The 22,071-nt window shown below is 35.9% G+C and overlaps 2 protein-coding genes and 1 long non-coding RNA gene across 5 annotated transcripts in view; 2 read left to right on the top strand and 1 right to left on the bottom strand.

Annotated features, from left to right (window-relative positions):
• Nucleotides 1-2,098, bottom strand: part of LOC109854767 — a 4,565-nt gene extending 2,467 nt beyond the window's left edge. For both annotated transcript variants that reach the window (XR_002250245.1, XR_002250246.1), the window contains exons 1-2: nt 1,842-2,098; nt 1,619-1,769 (exon numbers count right to left, since the gene is read on the bottom strand). This is a non-coding gene — a long non-coding RNA (uncharacterized LOC109854767). The remainder of the gene's footprint in view (nt 1-1,618; nt 1,770-1,841) is intronic.
• On the top strand, nt 1,560-4,027 carry LOC109854766 (protein RRNAD1-like). Of its 2 annotated transcripts, XM_020428187.1 has the most exons (9): nt 1,560-1,808; nt 2,015-2,124; nt 2,259-2,356; nt 2,470-2,514; nt 2,657-2,759; nt 2,870-3,172; nt 3,235-3,391; nt 3,455-3,564; nt 3,732-4,027. In XM_020428187.1, exons 1-9 carry the CDS (start codon nt 1,692-1,694, stop codon nt 4,009-4,011), a joined length of 1,323 nt encoding a protein of 440 aa, XP_020283776.1. In that variant the 5' UTR covers nt 1,560-1,691; the 3' UTR covers nt 4,012-4,027. The 2 variants fall into 2 exon arrangements, with proteins under 2 accessions (XP_020283776.1, XP_020283775.1); XM_020428186.1 differs by having other exon boundaries at nt 1,561-1,808; nt 2,259-2,514; nt 2,611-2,759.
• Nucleotides 4,028-4,547: 520 nt separating this feature from the next.
• LOC109854769 (heterogeneous nuclear ribonucleoprotein L) overlaps nt 4,548-22,071 on the top strand; it is a 186,729-nt gene continuing 169,205 nt past the window's right edge. Inside the window, exon 1 of the mRNA XM_020428193.1 lies at nt 4,548-4,911. Coding sequence (XP_020283782.1) covers nt 4,849-4,911 — 63 coding nt within the window. The 5' untranslated portion in view covers nt 4,548-4,848. The remainder of the gene's footprint in view (nt 4,912-22,071) is intronic.

The following is a 22,071-nucleotide window of genomic DNA, read 5'->3' as shown; positions in this document are numbered from 1 at the left end:
TATATATATATATATATATATATATATATATATGTATGTATATGTATATATAGTCCTTCGAGAGCAATACGCTCATGAGGAGCGATAACGTAACTGTTGAAGAGTGAAAGTGCCGCAAAGTGGGACGTCGCAAGAATAGTGCTCGCTCTTTATAATTAATAAACAAAGCGTACAAACGCTTTTTCCCATCTCACCCCTTACGATTCTACATTTCAATGTACCATTTTTATGGGACCTTGCCACGATCCAGTCCGGTTAATGTGATCGAGACCTTTTCTATGATTCTCACTGTTAGTTATTATTCCTTGTAATTGGAATATCTCTCAGAGCGTTTGTTAACAAAAAAAAAAAATTATTACATTATTTGATTTTTAGCAAAACATATAAGTATTACGTATGCGCTATCTTAATTTTATTTCAAAATTTACGCCAGAAGCAGGACATGTTATTGTTATCTCGATTTTACTCGAAATTTGAATGAGAGAGAGATTATATAATAACAATTAGTTATGTAAGAGAAACCTCGTATTTCTCTTCGAGTCAACTTGCATACAAAAGGTACGTGTCGCATCTGCAACGATTTACTGATTACTGATCTAGATTCGCAGATTACACTACTAACTTACGTTCGTTAGTTGGAAAATTCTCACTCACGTTTTTCAGTGTGAGAAAAATGTTATATGTTGCAAGGGTGTGTTACGCTGCGTGTGCGCATTTATTTAAAATAATTAAGAAATAGAATAGATCGGAATGACACGCCGTGTGTAAATTCATTCGCGTGCGATGATACAATGATTTATAATTTTAAAGATATATTTTTATATTATTTAAAGATATATTTATAATTTTAAAGATATATTTTTTATATATTTTACGGGTATTTATACAGAACGATAAAAACGCACGTGTTATTGTTAATTTTTTAAATTGGCATTTAATTATAAATATTGGCGATTGATAGTGGAAGAAAAAATTTCACGACACTTTCAGCCGCTAGATAATATCGATATACCACATATAAGCGGAAAACGCACAACTGCCGTTATATAATTACATACTTTAAGCCGGTATAAGCCATATCAGACGAAAAATTACCTGCAATTGATGTTGTGCCCGTTGCACTTTCTATTTCAGGTGCAGCAAATTGCACTCTCGCGCTCTCTTCAATCGGAGCGGCAATCTTGTTGAAAAAAAAAAAAATTATTTTCCATTATTTTTTTTTTTTTTTATAGATAAAACATGTTAAATCGCGATTTCTAGATGCGGCTCGGCCATTATCACAATCGATATAATAAATCATATAGAGCGCGAAGAATAACACATTAACTTTCTCTTCCACTAACAAAACCACTTGTTCTAACAGTGACGCGTTTACATCAGTCAAGGCCCCCGGACCTCGACTTCTAGTTGTTAAATTATCTCTTAAGGTTTTTTTTTCAGAATGTTAAAGGATATCACATATACGCAATGTTTGCACACATAAAAAAATCGATCGATTGTAGCATTATTTATACTTACTGCACGTATATACTCTGAAATAGAAATAAATAACAAAAAAAAAAGAAAAAAAGACGTGTAAATTTCATGTAATCTCTTTTTCACAAATTTAGAAACTTACAGTATATAATAAAAGAGATACCACCGATCCTCCTGTCAGAACCTGAAATTAACTTGTCCATCTTGACACAACAATGGCTGCCCCGACGGTTACGTGCACATGTGGGGCTTGCTCGAGATCCCGCGCAACGATTCAACAAATCTTCCATATACTAGACACATACGGTTGGTTGTTAGACTCGTATGTTGTGGTACGTAACTAAATAAAGATATATATTTCGTACTTGTCTTGTATAATCTCCATCCTTCAGACCTCATATTTTTCTTTCACACATGCTATCGCGAATACGCACGTGTGTGCGTGTGATGCATACATTGGTATTCGAGCAATTTGCGACGTCTCATAAAAGGACGATTTACTTTGCAATAAAATTTTAACCCTGCGCGTATATTCTAGGATTTTTTCCAAGAGCAATTGTGGGAAAAATTGCCGAGCAACTGGAAGATCGTTCTGCGAACTGTGTCACCCGAAGAATTTGGAGTCTGGTTAGCTGGCGACATCTCGCGGTAAGAATATGTAACTTTGATTGAAAGCGCGCAAATATTCAAACAGATATTCAACCATGTCGTTGAAGTGACTTATTATATTTGTGCGTGTTTTTTTTTTGCGTAATTTAATAATTTGTAGTACACATTTGTAGTACACGCGTGTGGCCTCTGTCACTGCTCGCACTTCGACGAATTACGAAAGATTTGCAACTGAAAAGAGATCATCGAGACAACGGGAGTATTGTAAAATGTGAGAAAACAAATAATAAATTCGAATTTAATTCGAATCTTATTCCAGAAAACAAAGATACAACTTTGTGTGATAAACAAGTTGTGTTAAAAAAACATAATCTCTTTTTGAAGCACGTGAAGATCAAAAAGCGTCACGAGATACAACAGATAGCGGAGGTATATGGAATATAACAGAAAATTGCAAAAGTAACAAACTTTTTTTTTTAGATTAAACGTCAAGTATTTATGACATCTAAAAGTTGATTTTTGCAGATATGCGCAGACTGCGCAAAAGAATCTAATGCAAAATGTATTGTAGATGTTGGAGCAGGTATGGGCCATTTAGCTCGGACTTTGGCATTTAAATACAACTTACGTGTGATATGTATTGAACAAGATTCGTCACTGTCAAAACAAGCCAGGTATATTTTTTTTTGCTTTAAATTCTCTTCAATTATTTTTATTTTCTCTCAGCAATTTTATACTATATTTTTCATATTATTATCACGTTGCAATACTTTCTTATTCGCAGAAAATGGGATAAAGAATTGTTCCTGTCGTTATCGAAACATTTGCCTGACTTGTCATTAAATTTTCCGCAACATGTTTCGGTCAGAATAGAAAATACAGATTCCAATCAGACGGAGATAATCAAGAATATACAAGAAATATTTTCTGATAATTTTAATTTAGATGAAAAAAGCTCTGGATTTGGCATTGTAGGTTTGCATCCGTGTGGAGATCTTGCGGCCACGTTGCTGAAGCTTTACGCATCTCGGGATGAAGCGAAATTTATATGTATTGTGGGATGCTGTTACATGAAGCTAACATTAGAGTACGTCTTGAGACTATTCATATTTTTGTTACTTGAGTTCCGTTAATGCGACTTGTTTGCAGACATTCGATTAATGTTCTAAATGGACACCCACTCAGTGAATATCTATCGTCATCGTCGGGAAATCGCAAAATGTCTTATACGGCATTGGAAGTGGCGTGCCATGCTATCGAAATTTATTGCGACAAACTGAAGACCGGAAACTACGAAGATTTAATTGTAAGCTTTATTGTCTAAGAGTGGTAAATGATTTTTTTATTAACGAAATATATGATATTTTAGGTACATGCTTACAGAGCTGCTCTGGAAACCATTTTGACAAAACGAAGCGAGAAATTACGTCGTAATCAAGTAAAGAACGTTAAAGTGACAAATTCCATGACGTTTGAACAGTTGAGTAACATGTAAAAAAAAGTCAAGATTGAACACAAATAGATATATTAATTTTTTCAAAAACTTAACAACGCGCGCATATGTACATGTATATGTCTACTAATTATATTGTACGTGTACAGAATAAATTAATTACGATGACATTTGATTTTTTTTTTTTTTTCAGATATTGTACAGCCGCAACCGCAGACTTCGAGCCGCATTTTCGGCCCACACGCTCAGATTGTCAGGATCCGCAAATACAATCTTATTTAAATCAATGGCAGCAAATTGTAATATTCGGAGCACTGCGAACGATGTTGGCGCCATTGGTGGAGACTGTGGTACTGTTGGATAGATTCTTATATTTGTCAGAAAATAACTTGTCTCCCATATTGAAACCTATTTTTGATGCCAGATTGTCACCTCGAAATTTTTTACTGTTTTCAGTCAAACGTAACGAATAAAGTCACCTAAATCATATATTATCATCTTATTTCTCTCTCTCTCTCTCTCTTTTTAGATACGCTTTGACAATTTGCGTAAGCTTCAAAACAAAACAGAAAAGCAGCAGCATCAGAATACCATTCTATAGTCTGATGCGATGAGCATACAATATCAATATGATTGATCACGTGGTAACGCATGCGCAAACATTTTACTCGGTGCAATTTGTTTGTGCATAATCTTTTATTAGCGTTCATAAGATATATATATATATTATTCAGCCACTGCGAGAATATATACATCGGTTAATGCAATGAGAGATAAAAATAATTTTTCATGAAAATGCAATGAAAACTGCTTCGAGCCGCAATATCCGCCAATAAGAAAGAGCCGGGTTATATATCGATATCGCGAGCGTATGTCGATTGGCGGACCAATCGAGTTCCGACTCTTTGCGCATGCTCGGTGCGTCTCGACGTGAGCAACGATTGGTTGTGGGATCGTCGGTGGCGTCACCAGAGCGCGTCATGATAGCCGGTCGTCAGTTTCGCACGAAGCGTTGACGTCGGTTGCCCGACAAGGATTTCCCAGTTTCCTTTAAGCCGCTCTTGCGTGATTGTCTTGTCTTCGTCGCGCGTCGTGCGTCCTATACCGATTATTAGTTTCCTCCTCTTCCCCCCTCCCCAGGTTTTCGAGCGCGCACGGGATCCGTTGATACGGTGTTGAGAGAAGCCGCACAGGTATACACATCAGCAAACCCTCGTGTCGTCTTTGTTGCCCGTCATCGTCGCTCTCGTCGCAGCGCCCCGAGTGCTCCGATTCAAATACGACATATCGGCCGTGAGGTGCAGTCAAGGATGGCGTTCAACGGAGATGGTCCGCACTCGAAGCGACAACGGCTCGAGGAATCTGGACACAGGGTGAGTAGTGCGCCCAAAATTTATTTGTTATCACGTTCCGTGAATGTGCGCGCTTTGCGCGTCTCTCTCTCTCTCTCTCTCTCTCTCTCTCTCGATTCGCTCCTTCGCTCCGCTTCTCCATAAGGAAGTCATCACTTTCCTTGCTTGCTCTCTACCCTGTTTTCTACGCGAACGCCGAGGGACGCGTGTTGTATATCGCGTCCTCCTCGTCGCCGCGCGCCGTCGGCGACGACGACGACATGACAGAGAGCGAGAGTCGCCATTTATCGGCGTATAAATGATCTCGCGAAGCGTCGAGAGTACGACTTTGGAGGAGAGAGAGTAGTACGCGAGTTTTGCGGGGCGCCATTTATCCCATCGCGTATACGTAGCGTATACGGGTGCATATGCTTGCGTGTGTGTAACGCGCGTCGCCGGCTCGCTCGTTCGCTGAATAACAATGGGCGCATTCGCCGCTGCCGCCGCCGCTGCCGCCGCCGCCGCCGTCGCCGGCGCGTATTCGACATTCTCGACAACAGTCGAGCAGCGAACAGATTTCACGCGATTGCCACAGACTCGTGGAGATGGTACAGATTGTGCCCGGTCTGATCGGTCGATGTCCGATCGTAGTTACATGTCAAGCGCGAATGTCAAAATTGTGTCATTAAACGCGAAACAATATCTCGCACGAAGACAATCCATTCCGCGTAACACGTTCCCCTTGTTCTTTCGCAAAGAATGTCGCGTGAATTTTATATTTGATTTATTTTTATCGTACCGCGATAATAAAAAATCTAATGTCACTTTTTACGTGTAGGAAAAACACCGTGTGTGTGTGTGTTGAGAAAAAAAATGGAAAAAAGCTTTTAAATTAGCGGAAAGACATAAACTATCGAAATTGCGAAGCGGAAAACGACTTTTACACGCCGATATTATTCGACGTTTTGTCTTATCTAAAAGATACTTATGCCTACGCGTAATATATAAATTAAATTTGCTGCACATTTCAATTTTCAAAAATATTTGTCATTTTTTTTTTTTTTTTTTTGATGTCACGAGTCCTTAAAGAAACATCTGAAAAAAATTTTTATCTTTAGAACGATCAAGTTATTTTAAATTTATCATGTACAAGATTCAGGCCGCGTTTCATTGGCTACGTGTACCATCTTAAGATAAACTTCAGACTTAAATGTAAGATCCGATTGTGAATATCGGTTTATAGCGCGTGAAAATTCACGCGATTGAAAGTTAATTACAATAGAATGTGTCTATACGTTAGTTTATGTTTGTTTTGTACGCGTTTGCATAATGCGAAATGTTTATTTTCATTATATATTACGCGGAGATAAGTAATTTTAAATAAAAAAAAAAAACGTAACTCTTTTTCCTTCTTACTTGATTGCTACTAGAAAGAATTTACAAAACAATCTTCTTAGTTTTAAAATTTGTATAAAATTAAAATTAAAAAAAAAAAAAGAAAAAAAACAATTAAAAATATTCTCATGTTATCGCTTTACGGAAATTTTTACCAAAATACAATTATATGTTTAGTTTATATATTTGTTTCTATAATAAGTCTAAAATGTGTTTGTTTTGAGTATGTTTGTGATTTTAAAAAGTTCGACGATATATATCGGGTTATGCCGCGGCGTCGCGACGGCAACCTGTTATATTCAGACACTGGCGGCTATGCGCGCAACATCGGCAGGTCATGTCGCGGTCGCGCGTTATCATTGTCGCTAACGACGACGAACAACGGCGAGGATGATGCACGTTTCAAAACAAAGCTCGCGGCGCGTACCGTGGTCGATAATACCCCGTACGCGTTATCAGCGCGCGCGATGCACGGCATCGCGACGGACATACTCTCGAGATAACCGCTACGTATATATCGACGAGAGAAGAGGTCGTCGGGAGAGAATAATGGGGAACATGCGATTCGCGATTTATTTCTGCCGCGCGTAAAATTCTCGCGCGATCGATAACCGATAGAAATACGGCCGCGAGGAAATCGCGTATATTCACGTATATTATTATTATTATTTACCTCTTTTATATTTCGCGAGGAGGTTATTCGTTCGCTTTTGTGTTTGTTTTGTACCTGCTACGTTTCTTTATTGCCTCGCGACAATATACGCAATTGTCGTTTCTTTGCTGTATTTCGATTTATTCGTATATATGATATACACATGCGAATAACGTGTGTGTGTGTGTGTGCGAGAGAGACGCGAAAACGCGCACTGCAAACGGGATTTCGTCCTTTCATTTTGCGATGCAACTTTGTCCCTATTGACCTTAGGCGCGCATCCGGTTGCCATTTATTGTTGATGCAGCAACTGGTCGACTCTCGTTATATAGACATCGAATTCGAGTTCATGACCCCATCGGTGCTAGCTAGCGCATAAATCCGACTATCGTTTGTGCGCTGCTTACTTCGCTGCAAGCTCGATATAAACTCGTTTTAACATCAGATACGGTAGCGAATATCATTCACATTCTCTCTGTTTCATATTGCGGAAAACATAGCATTCTATGCAAAAAGTAAATAATGCATATATTATTATTGAATGCACGCTGATTGAATAAGGATACGAACTTTGTGTCGCATTTAGAAGATTATCATACATTTCGTGTCCGAAGTTATTTTTTTATACATGTATGACGAGCGAAATGGCTCTTCCGAATAACGTTTTTTGAATAACAAAATATAGTAATCTAAAATAACATTGAATAACAAAATATATTAATCTAAATTCACTTTTATAATTTCTCTTTCAACATAACGTGCAACAACTTGAGATAGATAATTACACCGAAAAAATTGTATTCTTGTTTTGAGGAGAGAGAGAGATATCCCACTTACTTTAAATATATTTTATACTAAAATAGGCGCCAAGAAGAGTTTCTTATTTTAAGAGGAAAATCCTCTAAATAGTAATATTGAAAGGATCGATAAGATCGATAAGATTGATATATACTGATTAGAATATAAAAAGCCTCTATAGAAAAATATATATATATATCTCACTATCGAAAAAGACTATATTCTTAAATTAAGAATATATTCTTAAATAAAGAATATATTAAATATATATAAGTGATAAATGAGGTGTGACCTCCGGCTCCTTTTGGTAACTCCAATAAATAGAATTAATTAGCAGGGCAATAATGAGCCATGGCAGGATGTTGTGCCATAGAAAAATTAAAAAATATAATTATATTTTTTAATTTTTCTATGGCACAACATCCTGCCATGGCTCATTATTGCCCTGCTAATTAATTCAAAGAATATATTCTTGATATTGAAATATCATATATTGATTATATATTGAAATTATATAATATTATATTAAAATTATATAAACTATGATTGAAATTAAGAATATATTCTTAAATAAAGAATATATTCTTAATTTCGGAAGAATATCATCTAAAATCTTTAAGAAGATTTTTTAAGTATAAAATCTTCTACTTACAAGAATTATAATTTTTTCGGTGTAGTATTTATCCAACAATTATAACTCAATTGCTATAATTGATTTTATAATCAAGATCTCAAACGAGGGAAATATATTTACGAATGTATCCGCTCAAGGGCTACATGTAGATTGTAAATTAGAATATTGATATACAGTTTATTTTGATACTAAACTAGATCGTGTTTATACCAAGGAAGCTTAAGATAATGCATAGTTTGCGATAAACTAACTTTAGGCGTATCGTATAACACGGATTTAGAGAAGATCACGGAGACTTGCATAAATGTATTAGGTTACTAACTTCTCCATATCCTTACGGAAGCAAACAAAGATTAACAAACTATTCATCTATATTTGCATCTTCTTGCAAACTTACTTGTTTCTAAATTATCCTATTTTTTTATCGTATATTTCTTTTGATTTCAATATTTTTTATTTTATATTGTTTTGTTAATCGACAGCAGACTCAGAGTCAGTTTCTGTGATTCGTGGATAAACTAATTATAAATAATTAGTTATAAATATAGACACAAAAATTATTTGTCAAAAAAAAGATAATGGTGACTCATCGAAGAAGAGATTGACATGATATCAAAGAATTTTTCGAGACGTTCCCCTGATATTTCCTATATTATACATATATATATATTCAATTGGAGAGAAATGCATTTCTTCGGTCAAATATAGATCCTGATCTGTAACGCATTTATTCTTGTCGGCGAAAATATTTTCCTTCTCGAAAATTGCGACGCGCGAACTCGATAAATTTCTCATCTTCTTCCGGTATCCTTATATTCAGTTGAAAAAAAAAAAAAGAGAGTGGTGAATAAATATTTGCCACGATATCCTTCTTCCTTCCGCGTGTGCTTCTAGAGAAGATTTGACGTCGATCTTTTCCTTGTGGGGCGCACGGAAACGCAGTGTTAGCACAATCGGACGAAGTAGCTCGCGAAGGCAAATTTGCTTGCCTGAAGGTTGAACTTTGGCGCAAACTTTCAGGGTGGCAGATCGATTCTGTTGTTTGAACTCTCAACTTGCTTGTTGTATGTCGTTTTAATCTTCAAACGCAAAATATTCAACATTCTTCACGTTTTGTGCGCTATATTTTTCTGATGTTATTTTTAATAAATTCGGATTTTTTATTTACGTTGTCTCTCGATTTATCTAGAAAGTGTACTTCACTCAAGAAGAGAATAAACTTAACGGCGTGTATTAATTTCTCTTCTAATGTTTCTTTATAGCGTATCGTGTTTTATGCAGATCGTTAAGACAGGTTTCTCGTTGCGTGATTCCGATCGTACAAACTCTTTTCTGACGACGAACGTCTCTTACGAGCGTATGACGAAGGCATAAATTTTCTATGCACCGCCTGAAGTGTAGCAAGTAGGTAGTCACGATATTTTCTCTAAAAAACGAATCTCGCCCGAATTTTTCGCCAGCTTTTTTGCGAGCGACGTCATTCGCTGCGTTTCGCACAGTCGAAACTTTTTCCAGCTGTCTGCTCCTCCGTATCATTTCCTCTTCTTCCCCATCGTCGCGCGCGCACAAAATATTTCAAATAATACGTTGAAGATTCTCTGAGCTTGAGATTCATATGAAAAACTCGATATTAGCTTAAATTACGGCGACGGAAATGTGAATTACCGAATATAGTACTTTTCGCTCAAATTTCTGTTGGGTTTTTTCTTTCGCGTACATGTACGTGTATTTATTTGAGTTTTTCTACATAAAATATAATACATATGTACATTTGTCATATTTTTGTTCTATACTAAAACTTCCCTTCGCCTTTGTATCACAATCTCATTTGCACGACGTAAGAACGTACCAGATGTGCTCTTTTTTTCAAGATATCAAAAAACGCAACATCCTCCGAGTATCTTCCATGTTTCGAAAGACATGTTTAAACAAATTAAGAATATGAAATACTTAAATATAAACAATTTTACTTTCTTTTTATTTATTTCCGGTATTATTTTATAAGTAACAGAATATGCATAATTAATATTAGAATATATAAAATATTTACAATACATCGTACAAATGTAATAAACATTTTTTTTCAAACAAGACAAACCTATCACTCTGACATATTCTGTTGATCTATATATTCTGTTGTCTATCTAGTCATATTCTGTTGATCTATCTAGTCACTTTAATTATTTGGTAAAATATGATACAAGAAACACAAAGATTTTTCTAGCGATACTCGAGCAATTTCACGAAAAAATTATATTCTCGTAAGTAGAAGATTTTATACTTAAAAAATCTTCTTCAAGATTTTAAATGATATTCTTCTCTGAAATTAAGAATATATTCTTTATTTAGTTTTTTTCGATAGTGAGATATATATGTTTTTCTATAGAGAGATTTTTATATTCTAATCAGTATATATTCTTATCAATATTACTATTTAGAGGATTTTCCTCTTAAAATAAGAAACTCTTCTTGGCGCCTATTTTATTATAAAATATACTTAAAGTAAGTGGGATATCTCTTCAAAACAAGAATACAATTTTTTCGGTGAATATACTCGAAAGGTACACTAATTAATTATATTTATAAAATATGGCGCCGAATCAAACGCGAACAAAATGTCAAAATAAAAAATTGCAAAATTATATAAATGTTTTAATGATAAAGATGAAAAATAAAAGAATACATTTCGAATTTTATTACACCAAAAAAATTATATTCTCGTAAGTAAAAGATTTTATACTCAAAAAATCTTAAAGATTTTAGATGATATTTTTCTGAAATTAAGAATATATTCTTAAATTAAAAATATAGTCTTTTTCGATAGTGAGATATATATGTTTTTCTATGGAGGCTTTTTATATTCTAATCAGTATATATTCTTATCAATATTACTATTTAGAGGATTTTCCTCTTAAAATAAGAAACTCTTCTTGGCGCCTATTTTAGTATAAAATATACTTAAAGTAAGTGGGATATCTTCTCAAAACAAGAATACACAATTTTTTCGGTGTTGAAGAAAACAAACGTAAATAAAAAAAGAAAATTTATATTTGACCACGGAAGAAAGATCCTTTGTTTCCAGCGGAATGAATGGAAGGGATCTCACATTTTGTCACGGACGCTCTCGATCCCATCGAAACGAATAAAAATATGATTACTCAAAAATGTAGCAAAGGCGTTTTTATGCGGTTTACTCGCATTTCTTATTTTTTTTCTTGTATCGAAAAATAAATGACACCATAAAAGCGGGGTGGCCGCGCGCCGAAGAACAATCGCTCGCGCGGGTGTCGTCTGCCAGCGCGAAGTCAAGCCGTCTCTCGGGGTGACGCGGTTCTTTCGTTTCGCGAGCCCCCCGCCTCTCGGTGTATGTGTCACCGCGACCGAAATATCTTTTACCTCGGAGTAGCATATTCCACACGTGTGACTATATAATACGTCACGCACCTACGCGTTTCAAAGGCGGCAGGGTCACACGACGATGATACATCTCACGTGGTTTTAAGATCGCGATGCGTTCGTTCAGCGTGGCGAATGTTTTGGAAAATCACAGAGAGCGCGCGAATCTTACTGGAGCTCGCTCGCGCGCGCGCGCGTCGTCCTCGTTTTACTCTCGTTAAACCCTCTCGACCGAGACACGGCGCGCGGCACGGAACGACGCCATTGGATACTTTCTTTGAGCGCGCGGTGCTCCGAGCACCGTGTGCCACATTAATTTGCCGCGGTCGCGGGCGAATGGTACACGCCACTTTCATGCGCTTCGCTATTATCGCTAATGATAAGATACAAGCTTAATCGTGGGAAATAAGTACAGTGGCGTATGTATTACGATGATTATCAGAAAATTTATCAGAATTTATATTAACGCGTGCTTAACGAGAGATTTGCGTTAAATATAAAGTTTTGCTATATTTTTTAATTATTTTTTAGCCATTTTTTTTTATCGACACCAATAAGATCGCACTAAGTGATGTAACAAAAATAATACAACTAAGCGCGCATAATAATCTGCGATATGTGGTTCCACGTTTTTATTACGTCGCGTTTATTCAACATAGAGAGGTTCGAAAACAAAGCGTTTCGAGCTTAATCTCAATAACGACACGTCGTGCCTTTCGCCTTTCGCGAGAGATTAATAGCGTATCCGTCAGTTGTGCGAAGGGCGACAAATTTCCCTGCTACGAGGGAAATAATCTCGCGCCTCGGAGAGCAGCGAGCGGTCCAATAAATTCCCCGGCCTACCTCGTTTCAACCGGAACATCGCGCATTCGACGAACTCGTATGTGTTTGCGGAATTGCAAATGAACGGATGACTCCGAATGCGCGAACACGCGCGCGTGCGCAAACTTTCCGTTATCTCAACACGGCGCAACACGGCGTTTGCTCCGCCGTTGTTAGAACAAAAACGTCTCATATTTGCCACAACGCGAGAAAGAATAAGATTCTGAAACTTTGCGTTTTTTTTTTTTTTTTTTTTTTTTTTTTAATTATTGAACAAAGTGCAATGCGAGCAGAGTCTGACTCTTTGATCGCTAATTGATTCGTAACGGTTTTAAGTTATTTGTCAAAAAGGACGAAAAATATCACGCACACATGTACGCACGCGTGCTAGTAGAATTGAAATTTTTTTGAACCGGCGCTGCAAAGTGAATTACAGGAAGCTTAACATGCGTGTTACACGCTTATTACGCGATAATAAGTTTACGCTCAACCTGTAGTCGCGGATGTTGTGGTAACCTTAAACCGATCCCTTTTGGTATGTTGCACAGTCAGAGGTCTTTCTGATTACAAAGGGTTAATCCTTTGCGGGATTGCATTATGTCTGGATGTAGGTCGCGTTTAAGCAGAGATCATTTTGAAACAAACAACGATATAACAAGTCAAAGACCAGAAAATTCAATATAGAATAGAATTTGATGAGATTTTATCTCATAATCTCTTGTTTTTCAATGATTTTATGTAAAAACTTTTTTATGTTTATTATTTTTTACAAAAGAATTTAAGCGTTCGAAAATTTTGTTCTCATTGATATAATACCGCGAGTGTATCGGCAAAATTATCGAAGAGTTTGGATAAATTTTTGTAAAACGAAGCGTATCGACGAATTGAAATTCACTTACGCGCGAATCGTTTGCGAAAATTCGTCAGAGGCGCATCGTTATTTCGAGGCGGAAGTGCGCACTTTTTTGTGCGCCTTGTGCTCCGTATTTATTTTGGTAGTTATGCCGCCCGAAATAACCCGTTCCGAAATAAAGTTACTCATTCTCTCGTTAGCGAACCTCGTTTCTGAAGTAGAAGTTCTTAAAAAATAGCGTTTACGCAACGGGTCTCGTTCGCATAATCACCAAAAATTCGCGTCCACACCTCTTGTCTTCGTTAAAGAGAAATTCTTGGCAACGCGACGTAAACTATTATTTTTATTAATCATATCTTTGATTCCAAAACTCTCTTACTTTTTTAATCGAAAAGTTGCTTTCACCTAACATCGTGTGATTATAAATTTATATTTGATATCGATTTATCTCGCGATCTTTTTTTGTCTTTTTGCATAATTTGAATATTCATATTTTTTTAAGCATGTTTGTTTTTTCGCGAACAATGCGCAGCTCTTACGTTCCTTAATCCGGAATTGTTTTTCATATCAACCACACATGTAAATTGCGACCTACATGCGTGACAGTTTTGGCGCTCACGAGATGCACTTTACGTAGAATACGAAATGCAACAGCCGGACATTCTGTTGTCAGTCGTTGTACCGTGAAGAAGTCCGTTTCTCGATCGCTTTACATCTGTGTTCTTTCTGATATTTATCAAATTTAAGTGCCTTTTTTCGTGTGTGCAGAATCGTCTATGACGTACAAACATTTATGCATTCGCACATGACACTTGTGTCGGTTCGACGCGAGTCGCTTATCTCGCATTGTTTCTACGTGTATATATCTCAGAATTTAAATTTTCACAACTAATAACGTAAAAAAATCGGTGAAAAATTGAACACAGTTCTCCGAGAACTGTGTTATTTGTGACTCGCGTGGTGCGGCTGTTTATCAATTTCGTTTTGAATGCGCGGAAAAAGGAAGATAGAGCGACCATCGTCTGCGTGCGACACTTATTTCCGTCACTGTCTTCCTTATTCTGATGTTGTTTGCAGATGACACTGTAGGTTTTGTATAAAAGTCTTTTGTAAAATATTTTTCTATCGAATGAATTATCTAAGCACCTTGGTTTGTTGTTGTACTTGTGGAAATTTCAAACTTCGATCGGAGCGATGACGTCGCAACCTCGTTTTGCTTTTACATATATCGATCACTCTTTTAAAAAAACGTCAAAAACAACACCGAAAAAATTATATTTTCGTACGTAGAAGATTTTATACTTAAAAAATCTTCTTAAAGATTTTATAGATGATATTCTTCTGAAATTAAGAATATATTCTTTATTTAAAAATATATTCTCAATTTAAGAATATAGTCTTTTTCGATAGTGAGATATATATATGTTTTTCTATAGAGGCTTTTTATATTCTAATCAGTATATATTCTTATCAATATTACTATTTAGAGGATTTTNCTCTTAAAANAAGAAACTCTTCTTGGCGCCTATTTTAGTATAAAATATACTTAAAGTAAGTGGGATATATATCTTCAAAACAAGAATACAATTTTTTCGGTGTAACAGCTGACATTGCGCGACTTCTTTTATTATATTGTTAATATGTGTTTACAGCAAGAGAAATTATATAACAATCGATATTTGTTACATATAAGTGTATTTCTTAAAATAAATTTGATTCTCTGTTTTAGTACACCGAAAAAATTATATTCTCGTAAGTAGAAGATTTTATACTTAAAAAATCTTCTTAAAGATTTTAGATGATATTCTTCTGAAATTAAGAATATATTCTTTATTTAAAAATATATTCTTAATTTAAGAATATAGTCTTTTTCGATTGAGATATATATATGTTTTTCTATAGAGGCTTTTTATATTCTAATCAGTATATATTCTTATCAATATTACTATTTAGAGGATTTTCCTCTTAAAACAAGAAACTCTTCTTGGCGCTTATTTTAGTATAAAATATACTTAAAGTAAGTGGGATATATATCCTCAAAACAAGAATACAATTTTTTCGGTGAAGTATTCTCAAAAATTGAAAACGGTGAGAATAAAAACGATATCAATTTATATGTGTCTATTAAACTTGAATCAATAAAAATATCACAAATAATAATTATTATTGTTGGATGTCGCATATATAATCGATAGAGGGTTCGTGCGAACTGCGATATGTGGCAGAAGAGCGAGAGAATTTTAATCGGGCATTGCGCGAGCACGTTTCCGCTCATGTGAATTACTCGCTCGTCCGCGTCGGTATTTTCGCGAATGCAAATGTGATTTTCTCTCGCACGTTTCACATTCTATTGCCTTCTTTTGATTCGGTCACACACGCGGTGAAATCGCAAGTATATACGTCTGCGCGGCAACCTGATGCATCTTTTCAAAATTTGCGATTCGCGATTAGCATATGCAAAACGGGAGACTCTTCAGAATAGATAGAAACGTACAAAGATAAGACATTTTTCAGTTTGAAAATGCTTAATATATGCGCCGATGTTTTTTTTTTTTACATAAAGTCACGTAGAGTCGTATATATTTTCAAATCATTTAACGGACTAACGCACAAAACACGTTGGTTACGTCATCGATTACCGATTCTCACAGATAACATTGTAATAAGTTTTAAAATATGATATATATTGTAAGTCACTGTGCATAAACCCATTCCGCACGTGTAATTTTTTTGTTGACCTTGTGCTCAATTAATGAACTCAAAGACAAACTCTCTGCGTTGAGTTATTATCGCATCAGGTTTTTTTAACGAGATAACGTTAACTATGATAACAAGATATAAATGTTTTTCTGCTTATAGACATGTATACATAATTCTTTTCAACATTTATAAGAACAGGTTTTCAAATGTTTTGCAATATGTTTTCATAAATATATACGTATCGTGTTTTTCACATTACAAAATTATTGAATTATAATAACGTAAATTTTTTATGAGAAATCTGTCGTACAAGGCTGTTGAATACAATTTTTATTTTATTTTTATTTTTAGTACAATTTTTATTTTATTGTGTTATTAATGACAGCAAAATTTCCCAGACAGAAAAAGATATAGATCAATGGCATAAATTAAATAGTGATTAATATATCGTTACTCTTTTTTAATAAAATATACATACGTATATATATGTATAAATGTTGTATATTTGTAACAACAAATATTCCCGTTAATGTAACGAGAAATTGTAGTCGTTATTATCGTCCGTTTGATTTGGTCACGATATTTGCGTTTTTTTTTTTATCGAGAACCATCGTCTTTTCTTTCGGAAATTACCATTTACGCTCTTCTTTCAATATTGCCACGAATAATTGGATCGATTTCACGACGCGTTCGCCGAGCGAATATTATTTTTGTGTCGTGTTTTATATATATATGTAGGTAGGCTATTTACTTAGCGCGCAGTTTGAAACGCGATTGCTCGCGCGGTTTTCAAGGCACAATCCATAACGCAAAGTTAACTGAAACTTTAATCATTCAAAGTCTGAATATCAAACTCGCAAATTTGCGAAATGTTTCAATGAATGTTATTCTCTCGCAATATTTGATTTGATAAGGTTGTCATAGAGAAAAGTTTGTTCGTTCTGTCAATATTGTTTTGATGACAAGAAACCCTCTCGTCTTGACTTGAGAAATTAATCAAATACTATTTCTGAACATTGTGTGTGTGTTTGTGTGTGTTGTGAATTTTTTAACATTTAATTATTACTCACATAAGTGGCGAAGTTTACATCGCATAATTTGTTGAATTAATTTTTTTATCGCTAGATTGCTTTACATATGCTTCTTAAAATATATATCTCATTGAAAATATGTCGCGAGCAATCAAAAATTCTTACAAGAATTGACGACGAGAAAATCATAAGATAAGTCGCGATATCGGACGCTGGATCTGCTCGAGATTGCGCGCGCGAAAGCTCATATTTTTTCGTCTCTTCTTTCATCTCTCCGTCGCGTCTCCTTTGTCGTTTTTTTTTTTTTACGGACGAACGTACGCGCGTTACATCATATAGAGAGCGAGAGAAGTTCGCTCCGCTTTCAGGAGTTATTGCATTGCTGCACCACCGCCTCGGATGGACGCGTAACAACCGCGCTTATATCCGGTCCCGCGGAAGTTTTCGCTCCTCTTTCGAAGCGCGTCGCCAACCGCGAATAATACCCATCTACATATTTATGCGCCGAGCGACGCTCAACCACCGCCGTCGCCTACTTCATAGTGAAATGCATCGAATTTCGAAATACGAACGCGCAAGCGACGTTGGAATACCGCGCGCAGATCCTTCTCTGTATGTGTGTGTGTGTGTGTGTGTGTGATTGCATTAGTTTTATATTTTGTTTGATTCTGTTGCATGCGTAACGTTTTACCTCGCCTCGCTTTTCTGTCATATGGGTAAGTGATTTCAACTTGTTGTTGCTATATATCTGGAATATATTTGCAAACATTTTACTTCCAATGGAAAATTCTTAAATAAGAGACTTTGGACAAATGCGAATAGGAAGTGAGAATTTTTGATGTTTCCGTCGTATTCCAACGTGTGTAGTTTTCGACGAACAATGTTTCTTTTGATAATCTTCGAAAACAAACGCTAGGTATTTATAGTCGAAACACGAATTATCGTTTTGTAAACAATATAAGTATTAAAAAAATACACGTACTTAAATAAACATTGCTACATTGAAAATATCAACAACTTCTCTCTCTCTCATGTGAGATTTTCATGTGAGATTCTTTCATGTGAGATTTTCAAAGAGTTCTTACTTAAAATTGAAGAGTAAGTTATCGAATTTCTCTTGCTTATTGTTAGTTATAAATAAAAACTTTTCGATGTATTATTTTTGGCGTGCTAATCCCCCATTCGTTATTTTTTCGCTCGACTGTTTAAATCGCTGCGTAGCACACTCGTGAACTTCGTCATCGTCGTATCTTCGTTATCGTCTTTATTTACTTGATCGCTTTTTTTTTTCTCTTGTTCGCGAAAGGTAAAACGCGTGTGCAATGCCGCGTTATACGCGGCACGAAAATTTACGGGCATCGAGTTAAACGGAATTAAGGCCGTTGTGAAGTTGGAAGCGAAATTAGAACGGCGAGGCCGCGCGTTGCGAGTTCGGCGCTTTAATGGCGTTCGCTTTTCCCTCTTTCGATTTTCTGTCGTGTTGCCATGTCGTGTTCGTAATGAGACACGCCGTTGCGTCACCGGCACTTCCCTCGCCTGCTCAAAGCCGGACGCGGATCACTGGTATTTTGAGAATAACGAGGAACGACGGATGGAGAGAACTCAAACGTTTGTCTTCCGGAAAAACCTGGCAAAAAACACAAGAGTGCGATCAAACAGTGTTTTAAAACACTAGATTTATTCCTCCTTGTACTTTTTCTCTCTTCGACTATTTATAACATTTCCTTAAAATATTCTTCACCGAAAAAATTGTATTCTTGTTTTGAGGATATCCCACTTACTTTAAGTATATTTTGTACTAAAATTGGCGCCAAGAAGAGTTTCTTGTTTTAAGAGGAAAATCCTCTAAATAGTAATATTGATAAGAATATATACTGATTAGAATATAAAAAGCCTCTATAGAGAAAAACATATATATCTCACTATCGAAAAAGACTATATTCTTAAATTAAGAATATGTTCTTAAAGAATATATTCTTAATTTCAGAAGAATATCATCTAAAATCTTTAAGAAGATTTTTTAAGTATAAAATCTTCTACTTACGAGAATATAATTTTTTCGGTGTACTAAAACAGAGAATCAAAATTATTTTAAGAAATACACTTATATGTAACAAATATCAATTGTTATAATTTCTCTTGCTGTAAACACATATTAACAATATAATAAAAGAAGTCGCGCAATGTCAGCTGTTACACCGAAAAAATTGTATTCTTGTTTTGAGGATATATATCCCACTTACTTTAAGTATATTTTATACTAAAAAAGGCACCAAGAAGAGTTTCTTGTTTTAAGAGGAAAATCCTCTAAATAGTAATATTGATAAGAATATATACTGATTAGAATATAAAAAGCCTCTATAGAAAAACATATATATATATATCTCATTATCGAAAAAGACTATATTCTTAAATAAAGAATATATTCTTAATTTCAGAAGAATATCATCTAAAAGAATATCATCTTGAAGAAGATTTTTTAAGTATAAAATCTACTTACAAGAATATAATTTTTTTGGTGTTTACATTTCTGTAAGTTTTGATAACTATCGTCACTTTTTTTTCATATATAATATATTATACATATATAATATATTATACATATATAATATATTATGCAAATTGGCCGTATTAAATGTATCAAGCGCGATAGTATTGATATCCGAGATCACACACACACACACAACCGCAAATTATATCGTAAAGCGACACAGAACTAGCGGAATGAGAGAAGTGCTGGGCGCTTTATACACTCGCGTACCACTTATAACAACTTTTAACACCAATCCCACGTAACTTCGTGTGAAATTTCAGAACGTTACACACGAAATTAGATAAGCGTTAAATCTGATAACACACGGCCGGTTCGCTTCGGGTACCGTTATATGCGATTTATCTATATTTCAGCATCCATAATTTACGGTGACTGCGTCACAACAGTTTAATAATTACCGAATTATCACTTCGCTCAACCGCGCAATAATTTCATAAATCCGGCGATAATGGCGATACCCCGCTATTCAGTATAACGACGCTTCACAAACTCTGTTCCTGCAAACTCCCGCGTCTTTTCATCTCTCTATCTTCGTGCGTAGGGGAGATATCATAGTTATCTCATTGTAATTCGAAAGAAATATATGAGATATATTGTTTGTTGGACGTGTCAGGTGTCACGTCGTAATTCAAGAGTTCCACGACGAATATCTAGGATCTTTAAAAATTGTTCAAACATATCACGTTGTATTTTCTCTTCCAACGGCATTTAATATACTTTTTAATATTTTTTTTTAGTTTGCGGATACAAAATAATTGTGATCGACATCGCGATAAAAAAAAAAAAAAAAAAAAAACAATCTCCTGTGATCGTTCGAAACTTTTCTGCGAATGTATTCGTTGAAAAAAAAAAACGCGAGTGCTAATTGCTTCGAGAATGTGAAAATAAACGGTGCGTTGCACGCGTCGGGGGGTTAAAAGTGCGAAAGGGATTGGATGTGTCTTCGCGCGAGCGCGCGGCGCGAATGTGCGCGCGCGAGGCGTGCCTGAAATATTTTCGAACAGTCTCTCGACGAGGCCGGAAAGCTTTCGAAGTGTGCGTATTTGAAACATCGTGGCCGATCGGTATCCGGAAAAAAAGAAAAATGAAGTTAGCGTGTACCAGGCGAGAGAAGTGCACGCGCGCGTGCTGGCGACGCGCATTGTTCTGCTCTAATAATTGCGTTTAGAATCAATTTACTGTGACGAAATGGTGGTCTCGCGTGGTTGGACGTGATTTAGAATCGCCCAAATAGCGCATATAGCAAAAGCGGACTTGAACAAAGACGGCAGAGACAAGTCCGATCGCCGCGCAATTGTATTTGTTATATTTCGCTAATTTTAGGCGCGAGAGGGACAACTCTGTTGAGCCGAGAGAGTTCAAAAGTTTAAAAAGCTAATTAGAAATCCATAGGGTGGCGCACGCGCGCGACAAACTTGTTGTGTGATCGCGGATTAAAAAAGCACCGCAAAATCGCGCGCGAAACTTGCCGCGTATCGAGAATTTCTCAGTGTTTTTCAGGTGTTTTCTTGCGATGTGGAAGAAGAACGGAAGTTCGGAGATGAGGAGATAGTTCGCGCTTTTCTCCTCGCGCGTCATCCTCGAGATGTGAGAAGACACCAGCTGCTCTCTCTCGGGCTGCGAAATTAACGCGAAATGCACGAAAAGTTTGATCCCCGCCGCGTCTGTCGGGAGATGTCGGCGGCGGCCGTACGTAATTCATAGCCGACAAGATAATTGGGGCACGGCGATTGCACACGCGCGCGCGCGCGCGCTCGAGGGAACGAGCGTTTCCACACACGCGTCGTACAAACCAGTTCGTTTATGCATTTTCCAAGAAATCGCATGCCACGAACTACTGTTTATCCGCGCGCGATTCATTAACTCGCGTTGAGCTCTCGTTACGCTTTATTACGTGTTAATTCCGCTCGCGGGAATGTTTCGCGATGTTCTATTCAGATAATTATTTTTCATTACTTTGTTTGATTACATAGTTCTGTAGCAGCGGTTAGACATTACGTTAGATAGCTCTGTTTATATTTTTTTCTTCACATCTATATTTTTCAGGGACTTATACCGGTATGCAAAATACCGGTATTTTACCGATATTTTTGGGTAATACTATGAAAACCCTTATGCAAACCGAACTGCACAAAATACCGGTATGACGTCATACCGGTATATTTACCCATATTTACCTATATTTACCGATAATTTTTTCGTGATTTTTTAAAAGTAATATCTTAAAACTATAAGTGTTGTCATTATGGTGATAACACTTTTTAATAATATAATGTTTATAAAAAACTGCCGCACAGAAACTTAATATTATTTAAATTATTATTATTTTTTTATATAATTAAGAACAGTAACAATAATTAATATAAT

The sequence above is a fragment of the Pseudomyrmex gracilis genome, unplaced genomic scaffold, assembly GCF_002006095.1.
Source record: "Pseudomyrmex gracilis isolate BER0280 unplaced genomic scaffold, ASM200609v1 scaffold_73, whole genome shotgun sequence".
In the NCBI taxonomy this organism is placed as follows: Eukaryota; Metazoa; Arthropoda; class Insecta; order Hymenoptera; family Formicidae; genus Pseudomyrmex; species Pseudomyrmex gracilis.
The sequence above is the reverse complement of the archived record's forward strand: the minus strand, read 5'-3'. Positions and strand labels throughout refer to the sequence as shown.